Source organism: Peromyscus maniculatus, chromosome 4 (genome assembly GCF_049852395.1).
Source record: "Peromyscus maniculatus bairdii isolate BWxNUB_F1_BW_parent chromosome 4, HU_Pman_BW_mat_3.1, whole genome shotgun sequence".
In the NCBI taxonomy this organism is placed as follows: Eukaryota; Metazoa; Chordata; class Mammalia; order Rodentia; family Cricetidae; genus Peromyscus; species Peromyscus maniculatus.
Window position 1 is genome coordinate 118,007,174 of NC_134855.1, and position 20,730 is coordinate 118,027,903.

General features: G+C 39.9%; 1 protein-coding gene across 10 annotated transcripts in view; it reads right to left on the reverse strand.

Annotated features, from left to right (window-relative positions):
- Positions 1-1,587: 1,587 nt before the first annotated feature.
- The window catches only part of Tasp1 (taspase 1), a 255,934-nt gene continuing 236,791 nt past the window's right edge, over positions 1,588-20,730 (reverse strand). For all 10 annotated transcript variants that reach the window (XR_013050795.1, XR_001579049.3, XR_013050794.1 and 7 more), the window contains one exon: positions 1,588-2,566. Coding sequence is in view for 7 of the 10 variants with exons in the window: in XM_006983677.4 (XP_006983739.1) it covers positions 2,474-2,566 (93 nt within the window). In the remaining 3 variants the exon portion in view is untranslated. The remainder of the gene's footprint in view (positions 2,567-20,730) is intronic.

A 20,730-nucleotide genomic window follows, 5' to 3' on the forward strand; every position in this document is an offset into this window, starting at 1 on the left:
TTTAGAAGTAGAGATCAAATATAAGAAGGAGCCTGCCCCAGGCAGACCCATGGAGGAGACAAGCAAGGATGGCAAAGTCACATGGTCACCACTGTCCTGGAGAGCACAGTGTACCACCTGTGTGAGGAGTGTTCATAGCCTGGCTCTCACCAAATCCTGGAAATGTACCACTTTCAAACTCAGAGCAGGGTTACAGGAATGGCCTCATGGACTCCAGACCAGGTTTTATTGTACAAAGAAATTAAAGCATCTAATTCTTGGCTCCTAAAAAGATTGAATATAGGCTAATAGTCAAGGTCATCCACATTAAAAGCAGTCTTCTTGAAATACAGTTTGAGAGCCTGGGTAATATCTGTGAATAGGAGAATAAAGTTATTTTTTTATCTGCTTCTACCTTTCTTACTTTTATGTGAAGTCTATTTTACATCTGTCGATATCTTTTGGGTTCAGTACCTGAAACTGAACATGATTGTATAATGAAAGAATTCATAAACACACTTCATTTTCGCCTCCAAGATTCTGCACAGTACTTTCCCCCTACAAACTCCACAATATCTTTTACAATGAACTATTCAGAGTACTGGAGAATAGTCTCGACAGACTGTTCTTAGAGGCGTGGTATCCTATTGTGCGGACCAGTTTTGAAACTGTTCATGAAAGGGATCTTAAACAAAGTCAGACTCTTAAGAATGAATAGAGTGAGTCAGGAGATGAAAGAACTGGCATTCCTGGTGAAATCGGTCAGAGGATTCTCAGACTCCATATGTCCTCATAGTTTTATGTGATCCAGTCCAGCTCCTAAAGAAAATTCTGCCAACAGGTAACAGGTCTTTGAAAGTATTTGAAACCAAAGGCTCCCCACCAGCCAGTCCATCTCTCACTAAGTTCTCGGACTCATTAAGAATGAGAAACAGATACTATGGCACCAACCTGTCTACGAGAACATAGCGAGACAAATGTAATTGCCCGTACAAGGAATATAAATCAGCAACTCTCAAATCATTCATATTTACATCCTCTTCATTTTGGTTGTCTTTCCTTTATAATTTGGCCATACATCCATGTCAAGTATATAATTTCATCTGAGGCTTTATCAGTTACCGCCCAGAGCCCTGATTATATGTTGCAGGGAAACTTCCTCCCCCTGAGCAAGTCTATCTTTAGTATCTTCTTGATAACCACTTCTTACATTTAAAAAAAAAAGAAAGAAATAAAAAGAAAGTCTGGGTTTTCTTTTGTGGCTCCAGAGTCTCTAAATATAACATTTAGGAGCAATTTATCAACCACCACCATTGCGCTTTCAGCTGCCACTCCAACTGTTCAAAGTGAAGTGTTTCTGCTCATTTGCTTTGTTATTTTCATCAAGTTGCAATGGAAACTGTAAGTGTTTCTAGACAGAGACTTGAATCACCTTAAGTTTGACTTCCTTCTTACTCGTGTTGACTGCAGCATCATGGAGCCAGGCTAGCAAGATGGGCAATAATGCAATTCTGGAAGAAGTAATTTTTTTTTTTTTTTGCAAAGAAAATAAAACACAAGTCACCAGTCTAGGATTCAATAGATTAGTCTGCGACAAGCAGTCACACATTATACCCAGTAATATGCTTTTTATTCTTGTACCTTTATCTTAAAAATATATTTAAATGAGAAACAAAGATAATATTGAATTTTCCCATAAACTTTGCTTTCTTATTTACAGTGTTACATTGTAAATAACATTCCATTATACACAAATTAAGACTGTGCATTACTGAACACTCTCTTTACATATTCTTTCATAATATAGTACACACGGCGCAAAGCTATGCAATACTTAAGCTTCAAATAGCTCAGGAGAGAAGTACAAACTTTATCAATAAGACTATTACTTTAAAAGGTTCTGACCTTAATTCTCCACTAGACTGTTTCACTGAAACCATTCTTTGTTCAAGAAAAAATGCCCTGTTTGAGGGATGAGAACAACAGTTTAAGTTACCACACCATCCACTTAAACTGACACCATATTACTGATTACTGTTATTACTGTTACTAAAAGGACCACAATGAAGGTCAAGTCATTTAAACAAGCAGATTCACTCTTCAGTTCAGACACATTGTATCAACCATAGTTGGTACCTTTTTATGAAATTAAAGTTTTCTACAATTTTAGGTTTTACTTGTAAACAGTTAAAGCACACATTTTGTAAGGATTTGCTCATTCTCAGTCATAGGTTACACTTGAGGAGATCCTACCCCATCAGGGAGAAGCAAGCACACAAACTGCACATGGATACACACCCACACATGCTCCCGCTCACCCACCAAAGACTCGAGTGTCAACCAGCACTAAGTATAGCAGCACTTGTGTCCCAAGCAGTGCCCGAGGTTGCAATAGGATTTACAAAACAAGCAAGATAAAACACCCAACTTCAATTAAATAGCCCAAAGCTCAGGTTTTGAAATGCCTCTCAGACACTTCGTATTCAGCCCAGAGTCAGTTCACTGGGCTCTCCAGGCGGCACACCCCGCCTTCGATTGCAACTGACTGTCCTGCCACAGCACCAGGAGGGAGTCTTGAAATGTGAGTCTGCAAAGAAAGAGAAAGAGAGCATCAGAGGTGCAAGTGGAGGCCAACTCAGGAACATCGTGTCTTTACTTTGCTTCTCAGTGTCCATTGGATGTGATGGTGGGAACATTCAGGAGTGGCAGGCCCTGTTTCTTTAAATTGCTCAGGGATGTTCAATGCGCATCTGCTACAGGCAAGCACAGCACCAGTTCATAGGGATGCAGAGATGATAGAGACACTAACATCTCAACAGCACAGAACAGTCTGGATTTCTGAAGAGTGGTTCTGATACAACCACAAAGAGCACATTACAGCTGCCTAAAAACAGGTCAACAGTGTATATATTTTTGTCCTCTAAATTCTCAAGAAAAAAAAATGAGCACAATGATTTTTAGGTGTCATTTATTCTTTCAATGACTAAAATAGCTTATAAAAACTTGGATACTCTAAAGGAAATAACACACACACACAAAAAAAAAAACCTGAAAATTTAGTAAGGGAAAAACAGGATTATTGACAACACAAAATTGAGGCTAAAGAGGTCTGTCCTGGAACCTGACTGTGACTGTGCTACATGGCTTCCTGTGGTTTGGGTACTGGATCACAGTCTGTCAGTTGCTCAGGTGAGAACATCTATTCTTGGCACTGAAGCTAGGTGGCCTTTCTCCTAGGGCCTATCATAAATAGGTCACTGACTCCAGAGGCTAAGGGAAGACATCTGTGTACTCTATAGTAGGGATTTGTATGGGCTGAGCACCGCAACACCACTTGAAGGAAGCTGGGATCCAAGAAACCCAGTAAATGCTGATCTGATCCAGAGGGTCAGGAAAACTATTCCTCTCTATTCCCTCTTGTACATAATCTCGTATGTTATCTGGCTGAACCAAGGCGACAAATAAATGTCAGGATTTTCAACAAAGAGTGTCAGAGGAGTGCATCTTCTTCAGCTACTACTCTCTAATTCTTTCTCTAAGTCAACTTTGCCTAAAGACTGAACCAAAGTGAGTTCAAGGCCATAGGATAAGATTGTTAGCTGAAGCTGGAGAGTTGGCCAAGGGCAGGGCTGGCATGCTTTCATGAAACAAAAATGAAGTAATCATGTGTTTTAGATTGAATAGTGAGCTTGCTGGTTCAAGGTGTGAGGGTGAACATACTACTTTGACTACATCCAACAAGAAGTGTTGATGTAAAACAGTCTGGGCAGGTCTGGAGAATAGGAAATGTTCTTTGAGTACTTAGCTTTCATGTGTGCGAGTCTGGAGGCAACCTGCCCTGTCCAGGGGTGAGGCAAGTTGACTCTGGAGTGTGACACTGGCTAATACCTTAGGTCTCTCAGATGCAGTAATCCTGATGTTACTTCTCAGACTTAGGCCCCTGGGGGATGTTGAAGAATCTAGCCTTATTATTATACCTGGAAGCCAAGCTGTCTTATCACATGGATATATCATTCCTGAGATAATCTTTTTATGAAGCTTCTTCAGTCTCTAAAGAGTAGCTACTAAGAGAGGGAGAGTTTGTCCTTGCTCCTCGGTGACCTATATCACACTAAGCACAAAAAGCTTAACTCTCACAATTGCCAACATTTCAAATTGATAAGAATATTCACCATCAGGAGGTGGAAATGTTTCCCATGGATGTCCCCATCAACCTTTTAAAGTCTTCTTAAAGAAAAAGGATCCCAAGATAGTAAAAGTCCAATGAATTTCCTTCCTACTACCATCTTCCTGTCACCAACACAGGCACAAAGCAGAGGCACTATGGGAGACAGTGTGGAAGGCTTCTAAACCCATAAAGACAGAATGATCTGCTAGTTCACTGCTGGGTATCTAAGCTCCATCACGAAGTGAAGGTGGTAACTCAGATACCTGTACAACAATGTGTACGAATTAATGTGCAATTTTCACAGCAGCATTGCCCACAACAGCCGCAAGGTGGAAGCAAATCCAACGGCTGTCACTGGATGAACAGAATGTGCAATGTGCACATGAAGAATATTACTTATCCTTAAAAAGGCAGGGACATGAGAAGCAAGAATGAACCTTGAAGACATTATCTTAAGTAAAACAGGCCAGATAGCAGATATCAAAGAACTAAGATAGTAGGTTCTACTAATACGTATCACCTAATAATTAAATTCATAAATATTAAAAGTTAGAATAACCAGAGGCTGAAAGAAGAGAAGGGAATGGGGTGGGGTAGGGTGATGTGTAATGGGTACAGATTTCCCGTTTGGGAAGATGAAAAAGTTCTGGAGATGGGTATGGTGACAGTTCCTAACAATGGGAATTGTTTAGTGCTTAATAAAACTGATTTAAATGATAAATTCTATGTTATGTATAGGTCACAACAATGAGAGAGAGAGAGAGAGAGAGAGAGAGAGAGAGAGAGAGAGAGAGAGAGAGAGAGAAGAGTTCTTACTTGGCTTCTTACTTGGCCAGATTAGCTGTCCATAAGGGACTGTGCTGACTAGTTTTATGCCAATCTAACACAGGCTAGATTCATCTGAAAGGAGGAAATCTCAATTGAGAAAATGCCTCCATAAGATCCAGCTGTAAGGCATTTTCTTAATTAGTGATTGGCAGGAGAGGACCCAGACCATTGTGGATGGTGCCATCCCTGGGCTGGTGGTCTTGGGTTCTGTAAGAAAGCAGGCTGAACAAGTCATGGTGAGCAAGCCAGGAAGCAGCACTTCTCCCTGCCTCCCCATCAGCTCCTGCTTACAGGTTCCTGCCCTGCTTGAGTTCCTGCCCTGACTTCCTTTGATGATGAATTGTGAGGTGGAAGTATCAGCCAAATACCCCCCGCCCCCTGCAAACATGGCCATGGTGTTTCATCAGAGCAACAGTAACCCCAACTAAGACAGGAGCTAACAAGGATAACCTATGATGCAAATCTCTAAACAGAAATATACCTTCACTATGTCTACTCACAAACAGATTAGAATGTTTTGAACAGGTTAGCTTGAAAAGAGAGAGGATTATAGGAAAGTCTGTCCTCAGACTTCCTAGAGAATCATACAAAATCCACTGAGACATCAGTCTTCAGAGACTAAAGAGAATAAATTCACTGACATCTTTAAAGAATGACCATATACCAAACGGCCTACATATTGAATTGGGGATGTTAAGGCTTAAAGGAACAGATTTCCTGTTGAGCAAGATAAAGATCCTGAACTGGAAGCAGCAAAATCCTTTATTGTAAGCACTGTAGGAATTGATGTGTTTCAAAAAAACAAACATGGCCAGTCTAGAGTCTTGCTAACATTACCACTCCAACATAAAGTTTATGACAGCAGAATATATAAAAAAGCAGTTAAGCCACAAAGTTTCAAGGAAAGTTAGGAAGGTTAAAAAGAGGGGTAGGAATAGCTTAGAGATGTTCAGTAATAGTACATGAGCAAAATGCTACAAATACACAACTAGATTTCTATAAATTGAGCTACTTATACACAATAGAAATACTCAACTAGATAAAGTAGTTCAACTACATAAACTTGTTTAAAAATTAACTTTTCACAATCCTCACTTCCCTAAATCCCAGGGGGATTTGCAATTATAAGAATTATTTTCAGCCAGGCAGTGGTGGTGTACACATTTAATCCCGGCACTCAGGAGGCAGAGGCAGGCAATCTCTGTGAGTTCCAGGACAGCCAGGTCTGTTACATAGAGAAACCCTGTCTCAAAAAAAAATTTTTTTTTGAATGATATTGATATTGTGGGTAGTAAAATGGCTAACTAATACCGATACTCATCAGTTTCACTCATCAGCATGATCTTCTCAGATAATAAGTGAGTTTATTCTGAAAGTTTGTATACATACACTCAAAGCTTTCTGTGCATGTTTCAATAGATATCAAATCCTAGAAACAGTAGGAGCTGTTACATGTCCTATCAGTTATTATATGAGAGCTTATTTCCAAGTTTCTTTTAGAATGGTGGGTCTGAACCTCTGGAGGCTCCGAATAGTCCATTTTCTACAATGAACATGCTCCCTCCCACCCCCACTGTGGTGGTACAGAACTGTAATCCTAGGATTTGGGAGCTTGAGACAAGTGTTAAATGCCAGCCTGGGCTACAAAACAAACAAGCTTACATATGTGTAAAACTCTAGGTTCAGTCTAAGCAGCTATATAAAGATTAACTCAAAATCAGCAGCATCTGTGTGTGCACGTGTGGAGGCCAGAGCACGATGCCAAGTGTCTTCCTCCAGCTCTCAAGCATCTTATGTTTTGAGGCAGGGACTTTCACTGTACCTGGAACTAACAGACTGGGCAGATTACCTGGCCAATAGCCCCAAGGATCCTCTTTTCGCCACCTCCCCAAAGCTGGGATAAGCTGTCACACCCAGATGACAATTAAACCATTGCCCAGCCCCCAACAGAAAATTTTCAATTGAGTATCTTTAGGGACTATTCAAACTTGTTTATTTTCACAAGCAAAGGAAATTTCACAAGGTAAATTCCAGCTATTTAAATAATGCATTTTTTCTGTAATTTAGAACCCATGAGAATGTAGCAGGCACATTCACTGGTGTTGTCTCTCACCATATAGCCATTGCTCTCTAGTATCCTAACTCTGTCAAGGAAGAACTTCTCATCACCAACTCAACCAAGCAGCTCCCCACTTCTGTAACAGCCATCTGAGCATTTCTCATCCAGTGACTCTTGATTCTGACTTGTTTTTCAGTTTTACAGCTGGCTAACTGAAAGTCAGTTAGCACCTCAGCATTCTCTATACCTGTTCCAAAGCCTGACAAAGAAACATACTCCGAACACTCTCTGGGTAGGCGACTGGAATACACCTTCCAGGGCTGTTAATGTACACAGAGCATCCCGATTGTGAACTAGTGTGACTCCCCAGGTTAGTTAAGAAGTCAATCAAGCTACTTCCCCACAGTAATAATCCTTTTTAGATTTTTTTATTTTTAAAAGGTGTGGACTAAATTTTTTCCAATTGGGGAGACAGAGAAAATTATTGGAAGCTGTCTAGAGCTGGAACTTGAGATTTCTCAGAAGCAAACAGCTCCTGAGCAGTGGAATCCAGTGACTATACGGCTGTAGAGGTTTCTTGCCAGTGCCTTGAGCAGCAGACACAGTCTTACTGTTAAGGAGCCTGAAGACTATGACTTGCAGATAAACTGACTCCTCAGGGATGTAGCTCCTTAAACATCCAAATACATTCAGATTCAGAATTCTAAAGTGATATTTAAAGAAAAAATTTAATTACTTGATACTGAATATAAAGAGAACCTGATTACTTCCTATTACTCATGCATTTTAAAATGTTTTAAGAACACCTCAGTGCCTGCTCTTTTGTAGTTTCTAGGAAAGCTACAAGCACATGATTTAATTTTAAACACATAGTTTAATTTTAAAAGTTACAAAGCCTTTATTTAGTCATTATATTTTGATCCTCTGCTTCTCCACACACAACTATGTTTCCACTTTTAGAATTGTAGGTCTTCCATAATAGTCAAAGGATGACCATTAAGTCATTACCCTACTTTGGTGGAGTTAGGAAAAAATATCTAGGCAGACACAATAAAAAACGATCTCTCAGAAATATTTTGTTCACTGGTTTTGCAATTCTGGGACTTGGTCTTCCTTTTTAATATAGAAAACATGAGTTAAGACACTACAGTTAAAGTCAGGCAGGCATTTACAAACAGAAAAAAGGACAGTGAAAAACACTTGGCAATGGAGAAACTAAGCATTTCAAAACATGATGTAGATGTACTCATCACTCACTAACAAGTACATGAATTTCACAAAAATCTACACAGGTATCATAATGGCTATGTATAGATTCACAATGCTTTGGCTTCCTGGATGGATCTTTTTTTTTTTCCTTCTGGGTAAAACAGCCTCTTTTGCAGTTAGTATGGTTATATGACAGAAAGGTCAGTGGACTGCAGTGAAATGCATCATCACAAGGTTAACAAAGATCTTCTTGTGCCCCAGCTCTATCAGCTTTGGATGATCTTGATGTCTGTTGGGACAGGAGGCTGGGACTTCCACATCACCATTAGGAGAGGAGCCTTTGCCAATCAGAAACCTCAATTTTTCATCTTATATAAATAAGAAAATACTTCTATTATGTTTAAGTAATTATGCATTAGGAGGTTTGCTTATTATAGTAGCTTCTGTTACCTTAACTAATACAAGCCAGGCTTCTACACTTACTATGTGAACTCTGTTGGTTACTTAACTTCTTGGGCCTCCACACTAATGAATATGAGCGTAACATTCATCATAAACCTGGCAAGGACTATATGAGATAGTGAATATAAAGAAAGTATGTATCAATAAATGTTAAATATTACTGTTCAAACAAACATGAAGCCTAGCACAAAATATGCAGCACAAGTTAAAGACTATCAGGCTAACCTGTAGTTGGGAAATTGTATTTGAAAAGTGTGATAAACAATCAACTCATCAGACCCAGGTGCCACAGAGAAGACGAGGGAGAATGCTGACAAGTCACCTTCTCACACATAAACATTCTTGGGAAGACAGAATACAACCCTACATCAACAGAAGTGAGAACTTTTCAGACCATAATAAAGACTTCAAAATGACAAGGTTAAAGCCATCAATGCTCCTCCATAGGCTTCACTCTCCACTATCTCTAAGCTCAAATGTTTCCTGCCCTCTCCTCTCCTCGTTCCTCTAGCCATCCACCTGCCTTCTTGCTGGTCCTCAACCACACAGCACACACCTGCATCAGGACCATGTATTGTTCTCACTGCTAAGTTTTCCCTTCTAGCATTGGTGTACATCTCTTGCTCTTTCTGTCAGATATTTCCTCAAAAGCTACCTTGTCTAAGAAGTTCCCTCAGGCCATCCATCTGAGTTTCACTACTATCAGCCTTTCTGCTTCAGTAGTTCATACAGCATTACAATTGTCTAACCTATCTGTGATTGCGTACTCATCCATCATCTGTGTCTCCTGGAATAGAAGTTCCATGAGGACAGGGAACTGTCCACCTGTACACTGTTTTCTCATTGTCACCTAAAGGATAGCCTGCACATGATAGGAGCTCAGCACAGATGTAAGTGAATGACGAATTCTTTTAAAAAGTGTGTGGGGGGGGGATGTCGAGGTGGGGGAAAGGCATGATGGGCAACCTTGGCTGAATGATATTGCAAATTTGAGATTTAAAACTTAGTAATTTTCATATTTTAGTGTTTTTGATTAGAGTAATAAGAGTGCTTTATTTTGAGGATATTTATATAAATGAAATAATCATGACATTGAAGTAGTAGTCCCTCAATAAAAATGAAAGTCTATATATTTCCCAATATTGATATACAAAATAGAAATGGTATCATATGATTTCACCCATTCATTTGTTGTACAGTTGTTCCAGAGAGTACTAGAGACATCAGCAACCAAATCATGGTCAAGTGGAGGCTGTATGCCTTGTCTATCTGTTGGGTTCTTACTTTTGTGAAATTTTGATGAATTCACCAACAGGAGAAATTTGGAAAACTCTAGGACAAACTTGTTTCCGTGTGTGTTTTCCTTCTGGAAAGCAGGATTCTGGCCAGATAAAATGTGGGTCCTTAACAAGCTCCCTCTTTCATTACCATATCCTTCTGTAGAGAAAGATAACTCCCTTCCTCTACCATTTTATCACACCCTGTTAAATCTGCTGTATTTTTAAATTGTGGAGTCCTAGGACTTCTATTTTTTTTCATATAATGATAGTGCCACATGAAATTTTAAAATATAACCTGGAACAACATGTACGTTTATAGAGTAACAACTCATTTAAATACAAGTTAAACTTCTGCATTTTCCACTCTGCTACTTGGGCAACATGAATTCGGTTCAATGAGATGGTACTATGGGCTGAACACACTTTCCATTCTTAACCTAGGTAAGTTGGGAAAAAAAAGTACCATGGGGGAGGGGCAAGCCACAGCACACATGCACAGGTCAGAGGGCAACTTCTGTGCTCATCCTGTTTCCACCTTCACATGAGATCTGAGGATTGAACTCAGCTTGCCAGTCTTGTGTGACAAGTGCCTTCACCTATTGCACCTGTCTCCAGGCCCAACACAGTCAATTCATACTTGACCACTAACAGTCATTCTCAGTATTCTTTTGCTGGAATAAACATGATAGACATTTTAAAAGCAACTGCAGAGAGAGGTTGTGTCTGGTTAGCTTTTGTTAGCATGCTTCTATTGTGTGCTTTCTTTTTTCCCCCCTCTGTCTCTTAATGACTTGATTCAAGAGACACTACCACCCCCATTGGTTTCCCAGAAGTTCCTGTCCATGTCTTTCAAGGAGACATGACTTGTGAATAAGTATATTCTGAGCATTCTTTGTGTGTGGCATTAAACCTCAGAATGTAGTTAACTAAAAATAGTTTGGACTTCAGACCTCATCATGAAAGCAGATGTACTCTACTGACAACTGCACATGGATGTTCTTAATACAGTCTAAAATGGGGCGTCTAGCTTGGAGAATCAGAACTCACTATCTACCAGTAGGCTGAAAAACGAAGGCATTCACTTGACTCTGAACATGTGTGATAGATACTAAGCAATGTAAAATGAAGACTAAGCAACAAACTCTACAGCACTTAAGTTTTTATTTTTATATTTTTAATTTCATTTTGCCTGCATGTATGTCTATGTACCATGTGTATGCCTGGTGCCCACGGGAGCCAGAAGAGGGCATAGGATCCCCTCGCACTGGTGTTTTAGATGGTTGTGAGCTGAACTTGTGGGTGCTCAGAATTGAACCTGGGTCCTCCAGAACAACCAGCGTTCTTAATCACTGTGCCAACTCTCTAGCCCCAGCACCCAGGGTTTTAACACCCTAAGATGCTAAGTTCATCTAGCTTTTATTTATCCTGTTAATGAATTTTAAAAAAAATTGTCTTAAATTAAAACTAAAAAACAGGCCAGAGCAATCTGAAGACATTATTCCTATAATCAACCTAATAAATCAGAAATACCAACAAAATTAACTCCATATGTTATTTATTTTGCTGTATGTTCTCCCTACCTCATTTTCCATATGCAAAATATTCATGACATAAAAGATGCACTGGTAAATGTGGATGAAACACAAAGGCAATATTATGGTAATTTCATTGTTAGCACTGAAACAAGGCTACAGAAAGGGTAACACATTCTATTGTTCTCACATATAAAATCATGTCCACAGAATCTTAAAATAAGATGAAAATGCTGCTTGATGAGAACAGCATGTCCCAGCCCAGAGCTGTTCTGGTTTCTTCTCTTACCATGCCTGCTGACACCACACTTCGATTAGAGGCAACATCACACAAGAATTCCCTCCCAGTTTTCTCTTGAAAGCCCTTTGAGGCAGCCCACAGAATGTGGCAAATGCTATAGTAAGCTATTACCCTGCCACTCATATGGAGATTTATCCTGACTATTTCCTTTGTTAAAGGTGATAAAAAAAGCTCTCGGCCATTTAGCAAACATTTATTCTGTACTCTTAACGGGACAGTGGAATAAAGCATACATGGATCTTGCTCTAGGGCAATTTATCTTTATAGGATGTAGAAACCATTCCCTTGTGAAATCTTTCTAGAAATAAGAGATCCCTATAATTATATAATGCTGCAGAGTCCATGCTGCTTCTGAATCAATGAAATCTCAAAATACCATTACTGGTAGACAGACATATGCACAACAATTTTTTTTTTCAAAGGAAAGAAAAGAGAGAGAAATGAGCAAGATAGAATGGTACTGTGGTTTGCTTATGGTCAGAGAGGAAATGGAAAAATTGAATCATGAATGAATGTGTCTGGACTCCAAATTTAGGACTTTGTACTACCACAGTGCCCTAGCCCAAAGGGTTCTAAATCTAACTTGTTGGAGACACACCTTTACTGCAGTGGCGTATGCCCAAAAGTTTTTCAGAGTGAAATATGGCTTTCTTAGGAAAGCTACTGCCACAAATTTTAACTGTTTAGAATGACTCTGTGACTCAGAGAATGAATTATGAGCTACTGCTGACAGGTTGGATAATCTCTAGTCACTGGGATTCAACGTTTTTATAGGTTAAAAAATTGTTTTTAAACTGCCTCAACAATATTGAGTTAATTCTGATTCTGACATGCATTAAGATGTTCTTGTAAATGTAACTTAAAATAATTTTAAAATCCCATATATATAAATCTACATGTTTTGCATCAATGAAATCTCTTTGAATCCATGTTATAGGTTTTTTTTTTATTAGCCCTGCTAAGAACCAATTAAAATCACAATCAGTTCTAAAGTTTGTTTCCCCTTCTCCTTGGGCAAAGCCTCAGCTTTGGAAGTCATGTTCTGAGAATAACCTCAAAACCTATCAACATCTGAAGCACCAGTGTCTGATGCAGGTAGGAGACAGCTTTTGAGTCCACCCTGGGATGTGGTCTTATACTGCCACAGAGGAGCAAACTTGTCCCTGCCTCAGGCACAGCGGACAGAAGACTGTCAATGGGTCTATTACACAGGCTATGTGGAGATGCACAGGTGATGTCACATTAATGGTAAGTCCTGAGATCTTGAGACCTTTTAGAGTCTTTACTCTGATTTCCTCTTCCCCTATATCTGTTATAACTTAGTGTGTGTCTCTCTGTGTGCACCCATGTGTATGAATGCTCATGCAAATATAGACACATGCTGTGACGTGGATGCATAGGTCAGAGGACAACCTGCATGAGCTGGTTCTCTTTATCACCATGTGGGTCTTGGAAATCAAACTCGGGTTATAAAGCTTTGTGGCAAGTGCTAAGCCATCTCACTGGCCCTTTGTTCTGATTTTTAAAATACTCTTTTTTTCTAAATATTTCAAGAGGAACAAATTTTAAATGAAATATTAAATTTTAAAAATCAGTATATAGTCCATATATTCTATACAATTACAACTAGGCAGAAAAAAATCACAGTTCAGTGTTAAGAATACTGAATGTGGAGTAGCAGAGCAGCTCTCTGAAATTCTAGGATTCACTCAGGATCAGGACTGGACACCCTCTTCTTGTTATTTTCTTAATTCTGTAGCAGGGTCATTTAATGTTGAATGTAGCAATAAAAACAATAATTAACTAGCTAAGCGTATATCATTCATTCAAGGATGTGACTATGTCCTTCCTCTTCCCCTAGATGGGTGTGAATTGAGCTGAAATACCCCCACAGCACTGAGCAGAACTGTATTCTCTTCTCTCTGAACCTAGCTTTCTTCTGTTTTCTGGTACTGGCCACATCTCAGAGTCCTTTGCTAGCTCTTCTTCATTCCCCAATATACAAATGGGAAAGGTCCAGGACTCAAGGTCTCTTCCTTTCTGTTTGTATTCATTTTCTTGGTGCTCTTACCCAGTTTTTGTTCTACAGCATTTTAAAGCTGAAATTCACAAACGCATATAGTAACTGTGCTGGGTCATTTTATGTCAACTTGACAAACTGGAGTTATTTGAAAGGAGGGAACTTCAGTTGAGAAAAATGTCCCCAGCTGTGAGGCCTTTTCTTAATTAATGATTGATGGGGGAGGGATCAGACCATTACGGGTGGTGCCGTCCCTGGGCCAGTGGTCCTGGGTTCTGTAAGAGCAGGCTGAGCAAGCCAAGGTTACAAGCCAGTAAACAGCACCCCTCCACGTCTCTGTATCAGCTCCTGCCTCCAGGATCCTACCTTGTTTGAGTCCTGTCTGTCTTAGAGTTTCTATTGCTGTGAAGAGACATCATGACCTTATAAAGGAAAAACATTTAATTTGGGTGGCTTACATTTTTAGAAGTTTAGTCCATTATCATCATAGTGTGACATGGTGGTGTGCAGACAGACATGGTGCTGGAGAAGTAGCCAAGTCTCCTACATCTTGGCATGTAGGCACCAGGGAGTAGTCTCCTTGTCACACTGAGGGAAGCTTGAACAAAAGAAAACCAAAGCCCACCCCACAGTGACATACTTCCTCCAACAAGGCTACACCTACTTCAACAAGGTCATACCTCCTAATAGTACTATTCCCTTTGGGGGAGGGGGGGCGTTTTCTTTCAAACCACCACCCTATTCTTATTCCTTCAATGATGAACAGTGCTGTGGAAGGATAAGCTGAATAAACACTTTCCTCCCCGACTTGCTTTTTTGGTCATGGTGTTTTGTTCCAGTAACAGAAATCCTAACAAGATAAGTTGGTACCAGCATATTGGGGTATTGCTGTGACAGACCCACCCATATTTGGGGGAGGATTGTGGAAGGACTTTGGAATTTTGGGCAAGAAAAGTCATTGAGTGCTGAGAGCTCAGTGGGATTTGATGTGGGGTCTTGGAAGATAAGAATGTTGAGAGCAGTGCAGAGGATGAAGTTTCAGAGGGAAGTTTAAAGACTCTATGAGGGTCATTTGCTATTTTGAATTAAGAGTCTGTCATTCTGGTCAGCTGGTGCTAAAGAGTCAGCCATAATTAACAAGAGACCAGCAACACTGAAGTGAAACCTGTATGTTACTCGGAAAACTGGTGCTGGTTAGTTGGAGCTAAGAAATTAGCAGTGATTGAGAAGAGACCAGCACTGAAGTGAAGTCTTCTGGGGAGTGTTTCCTTAGGGTCAGAACACAGAAGCTGTATTACAGAAGCCGCCAAGATTGTATCTTGTGCTGGCAGCCGAACCTAGTAGAGTCAGAGTCACCCAGGAGGTATTGGTTTTTGAAGGCATGAAAAGGTCATAGAGAGCAGCTGAGGCTTGGCACTGTGAGAGGGTGGGAGAGGCCACTGATGAAGAAGCAGCCTCAGGGGCAGCTGAAGTCATGTAAAGAAGTGGAGGGTTGGCACCATGAAGGGAACCATGAAAGGATAAAAAGGATAAAAAGTTCAGGATAAAAGGATAAAAGTTCAGCCCAATTGCAGCAGAAGACCACAGCATTTTGGAGATACCAGTATCAGGATGACCACCAAGAACAGTAGAGCAGTGGAGTAGGAAGACAGCGGAGCCTAGAAAACAAGCTGTGTGTGCTGCTGAGGGTGGAGCCAGAGAAGTGACCCAAGCCCTTTGGAGGAGTCCAGAAGATTGTGAGTGAATCCCAGAGAACCGGACATTGAGTTCTTTATACTGTTAAAGTGTTTGGTTTTGTTTGGTTCAGACTGTGACTGTGCCCTGGTTCTTCCCTCTAGAAGAAGGTATTTAATTTTGATTTTTATAGTAGTTCACAGATGAAATACTTTGAACTTTTACAGAAGATTTTGGATTTTTAGAGAGATTGAATATTTTAAAGGGCCTGAAATTTTAATGTGTTTGAATTTGTAAAGACTGTAGAACTTTTAAAGTTATTTATGCTTTTAATATGACATCTTGGGAATGATTAAGAAAGGAAAGGTGTGGCTTGATTGATGTGTTTGTGTGTCAAGTAAACTTGGGGTCAGTGGTACTGGCTAGTCTTATGTCAACTTGACACACAAACTAGAGTTATCTGAAAGGAGGGAACCTCAATTGAGAAAATACCTCCATAAGATCTGGCTGTAAGGTATTTTCTTAATTAGTGATTTATAAGGTAGGGAGCAGCCCATTGTGAATGGTGCCATCCCTGGACTGGTGGTCCTGGGTTCTTTAAGACAGCAGGCTGAGCTAGCCAGGGGAAGCAAGCCAGTAAGCAGCATGCCTCCATGTCCTCTGTATCCAGGATCCTGCCTTGTTTGAGTTCCTGTCCTGACTTCCTTCAATGATGAACAGTACTGTGGAAGTGTAAGCTGAACAAACCCTTTCCTCCCCAATTGCGTTTTGGTCAAGACAATAACTAAGTGGCTAAAAGTGTAAGCTCTGGAGTACAGAGTCTATGGTCTAAATATGAGCTGCACTACTCTACAGCTGACAGTAAGGGACTTGATATCTCAGACACATCTTCTCTGGGATCAGGAGGTACTGCGTTAAAAGGAAAGCCCACTGTGGTAGTTTGAATGTACTGGCCCCCATAAGCTCATAGGGAGTAGCACTATTAGGAGGTGTGGCCTTGTTGAGGTAGGTGTGGTCTTACTGGAGTATGTACCACTGTGGAGGAGGGCTTTGAGGTCTCATATATGCTTAAAATACCACCCCCAGAGTGACAGTCCACTTCCTGCTGTCTTCAGATCAAGTTATAGCCAGCACCATGCTCCCCGCCATATGATAATGAACTGAACCTCTGAACTGTAAGCTGCCACCTCAACTAACTATTTTCCTTTATAAGACTTGCAGTGGTCATTGTGACTCTTCACAGCAACAGAAATCTTAACTAAGGCACCCACTCTTCAGATTAAGGTACAATTAACTCCAACCCTTGCATAGATATTGGAGGTTCCTCTTGGGTTTATAAAGGGGGAGACTCTGGCTCATCTTTTCCATAGTAAAGGCAGCAACCAAGTATCCTTTTTCAATAACTTTTGTGGGGATGTCTTGATATCCTGAGCATTTCTAGTAGGTGAAAATCAAAAATGTCAGTTATGGTCTCCTGTGTGGTAAAGCTGACTTTTGCTGGATCCCAACAGATACTGTGAAAAGGGAACATAGCAAATGTCAGGGAAATCCTTCTAACTTGCTGCTCTGTTTTCCTCTGTTCTTGGCAAAAATCTCAAAGCAAACCAAGATTCCTTCCTTACAATCTGTCAATGCTAATGACTGAAATAAATCCCAATAGTCTATATTGGCTACCTGAATCTAAGAAAAAAAAAAAAACACCGCAGTTTTGTCATCTTTGGTGATGAAAGTGTTACAAGTGATATTTTCCCCCAAATATGGCTTCCTTAGATTAAAATATGAGTTGTTAAATCTAGGAACTTATATATCACCACCCAACAGAGGTATCAAGCTGTTGGACCAGGTTCTGTTTAAACTTAACATTCAAAAGAACTGTCAGTGGAAGATATCAGAGAACTACTGTTTTTAAAAGGCATATTTAACATATCACTTTCTAGTGATATTATTTTCAAGTTAAGTAAAAGCTGTTTAGAGGTCCTCTGAGTATCTCCTAACAATAAATTGTTACTATAATCTTCATTCTAAACTATGCTTCTTTCAGTGATTCAACACTGCAGCAGACAGGACAGTCCAAACACCCAGCATAGTGATGCCAGCTCAAGAACATGAAGTCAACTGTCAGTACCTACCACTTACTACAGACAGCAATATTCAAAAGGAATGTAAGTGGAGAGACGAGCTCAACCATGGCCAAATGTATCAATAATTCAATACTAAATTGCCCACTCTACACCAACTTATAGTATTGCCTTACAAGCGGTATGTAAGAGTATTAAGCTATCACAAAGGAATTTTAATCCCTAGAATTAAACAGAATGGACACTCTTACTTGAGATTTCTAAAACAGAAAGAAACTATTTTTTCTTACAGCTCCACTAAAATTTTACAGGATGCATAGCTACATATATTCAGGACACAGATACCTCCACAGGATGACTCTACAAGCACAACAAATATTCACTGATTGACAGAACATCTCATATTCTTCATGTTCTCTGTTGCTTCCTTTTTACAGGTCCCTTTTCAATGGTATGTATTCATTGGACACAGTGTTTGGTTTCTTTTTCTTTTTTTTTTTTTTTTTTTTTTTTTTTTGGTTTTTCGAGACAGGGTTTCTCTGTATAGCTTTGCGCCTTTCCTGGAACTCGCTTTGGAGACCAGGCTGGCCTCGAACTCACAGAGATCCGCCTGCCTCTGCCTCCCGAGTGCTGGGATTAAAGGTGTGCGCCACCACCGCCCGGCCAGTGTTTGGTTTCTTAAAGATATCTTCTTTCAAATACACTGTGCACTTGGACTGTACTCACTCCACTCCAGTTTCCTCCCCTTCGTCCCCTTCTAGTCTCCTTCCTTCATTCAGGCACAAACTGTATTTTTAATGAACATGAGAATTAAAACGTATTCTAGTCCATTCCCCTGTCTATCAGTCATCCCATCCACCAGTCAGCAACAGAACCATGCAGAAAATTTGAAGTTGGGTGATTAGGAAGGTAAAGGTGGAGAGGGTGGATATGGAAAAAGTGGGGGTGTGAATATAATAAAAATACATCACATAAAATTATCAAGGGATTAATAAAAATATTAATTAAATATGTATCCTAGATAATATTTGATTTGAGGCTCAAAATCTACAGCCACTCTTAAATGTCTGTGAAACAGGCCAGGTGTTAAGACTTTCAAAATTGCCGGGACCTCACCAAACAAGAATGGCTACCATATGGCTCCAACCAACTGCGGACCCATACTAAACCAGAATCAGTATCATTAAATCTTCTACTCTTCTAGGAGGAAACAGCAGGAGGGAAAAAACAAACACACCCTTTACCTTATATAAAATTTAAGACGTGCACTTTTATGATTTTTTAATGTAAAATTTGGTATTCTATGTATTCTTCAAGGAATTAAAAATCTGACTTCGTTATAATCTAGCTTTCGATCTAAAATCTAGATATGATCAGGAAGAAAGAACAGAAAGGACAAAATCTTGTGTTTGAAATTCCATCCTGACTTGAAATTCTAACCTTAAACATAGGCTCACAGCTAAGAGGTATCTATGCCTACTTTGTGGCCACTGGAACTTCCGTATGTCAGTGTACACAAAGGTCCATTCTTGTCACATACTAAACATGGTGTGATAAAAGTTCTTACCACACAAAAATGAATGGAGGGGACCCTGAATATTTGCAATTACAGAACCAATGCCTTATTTCAAATTAGAAAGTCACCAAAGTGAGAATGACATGGCCAAGATTATAGCTTTTTGTCATTAAAGAAATAATTTGTTGCTTTGCAAGCAAAAGAAAGAAAAGATCATTATATAATCATTTTTCCCTGTTGTGTGATTCGAAGATTCATCTTAGATATGGCACAGACAAGAGACCAAAGAAATAATTACCCCCAATGTAGCTAAGTGAACTGGTGATGTTACTGGAGGTACTTACAGTAGCATAAGAGGTTTCTTACAGGAACATGAATGACAAAATCAACTTCATCACTGAAAAGCCCACAAAGAATGGGTGAGGACTCATAGGATCTGTATCCCACAAACTACTTGCACAACTGTCAGATAGTTCAGCATAGAAGAGTCTCCTCCTCCAGCAACTGTTCACTGTTTTTATAAGCTTGGCCAGGATCCTTATGAATCTTAAGTTCAGGACCTTCCTGAGCCTTGTATGTTTCAAGTTTTATTTATATCCTGAAACTTACAAGCCTCCCTCCAGCAAGAAAATTTTCAGTTCAGAGCAAACAAATTTAGAATACTCTCTCATGTGGATTATAAGTGTCATGGGAGGTTTGTTTGTGCCACACTAAGCTGGCTGGAGCGGACCACAGAGTTTTCTGGCTGACTTAGAGGAAGCTAGAGGGACACACAGGAAAAATGTTGTAGAATATTATTTTAAGATGTGTTACATTTATTTATGGTGTGGAACATTTGTTTAATGATGCAAAGATGTGTTGCATTATTTTATGTTGTTATTTGTTTAACTCTGTGAAGCTATGTTACTTTGCCTGTCTAAAACACCTGACTGGTGTGATAAAGAGCTGAAAGGCCAATAGCATGGCAGGAGAAAAGACAGGTGGGGCTGGCAGGCAGAGAGAATAAATAGAAGGAGAAAAAGAGAGAAAAGCAAGGAGCAAGAGAAGAACAAGGAAGACATCAGGAGCCAGCCACCCAGCTACAGAACCAGTAATGGAGAGAGAGGCGGGGAGGTATATAGAGAAAGATAAAAGCCCAGAGCAAAAGCTATAAAGGGGATATTTAAGTTAAGAAAAGCTGACCAAAAACAAGCCAAGCTAAGGCTGGGCATTTATAAGAAAGAATTAGCCTCCATGTATATTTATTTAGGAGCTGGGTGGTGGGCCCCCCAAAGAGCCAAAAAGAGTAAAGAGGTTTTGTTTTTTTTTTCTTTAAAAAAAAAAAAACAAAACAACAACAACAACAACAAAAAACAGAATAAGCAGGGTCCTATATAGATGCACAGCCCTTTTTTTTTTAATTGCAAATATATGGTCTATTGGCTCAACCTTTTTTTTTTAATTTATTTTACAACACCATTCAGTTCAACATAATAGCCACAGATTCCCCTGTTCTCCCCCTCTCGCCCCCCTCCCCTCCCCCCAGCCCACCCCCCCATTCCCACCTCCTCCAGATCAAGGTCTCCCCCGAGGACCGGGGTCGACCTGGTAGACTCAGTCCAGGCAGGTCCAGTCCCCCCCTCCC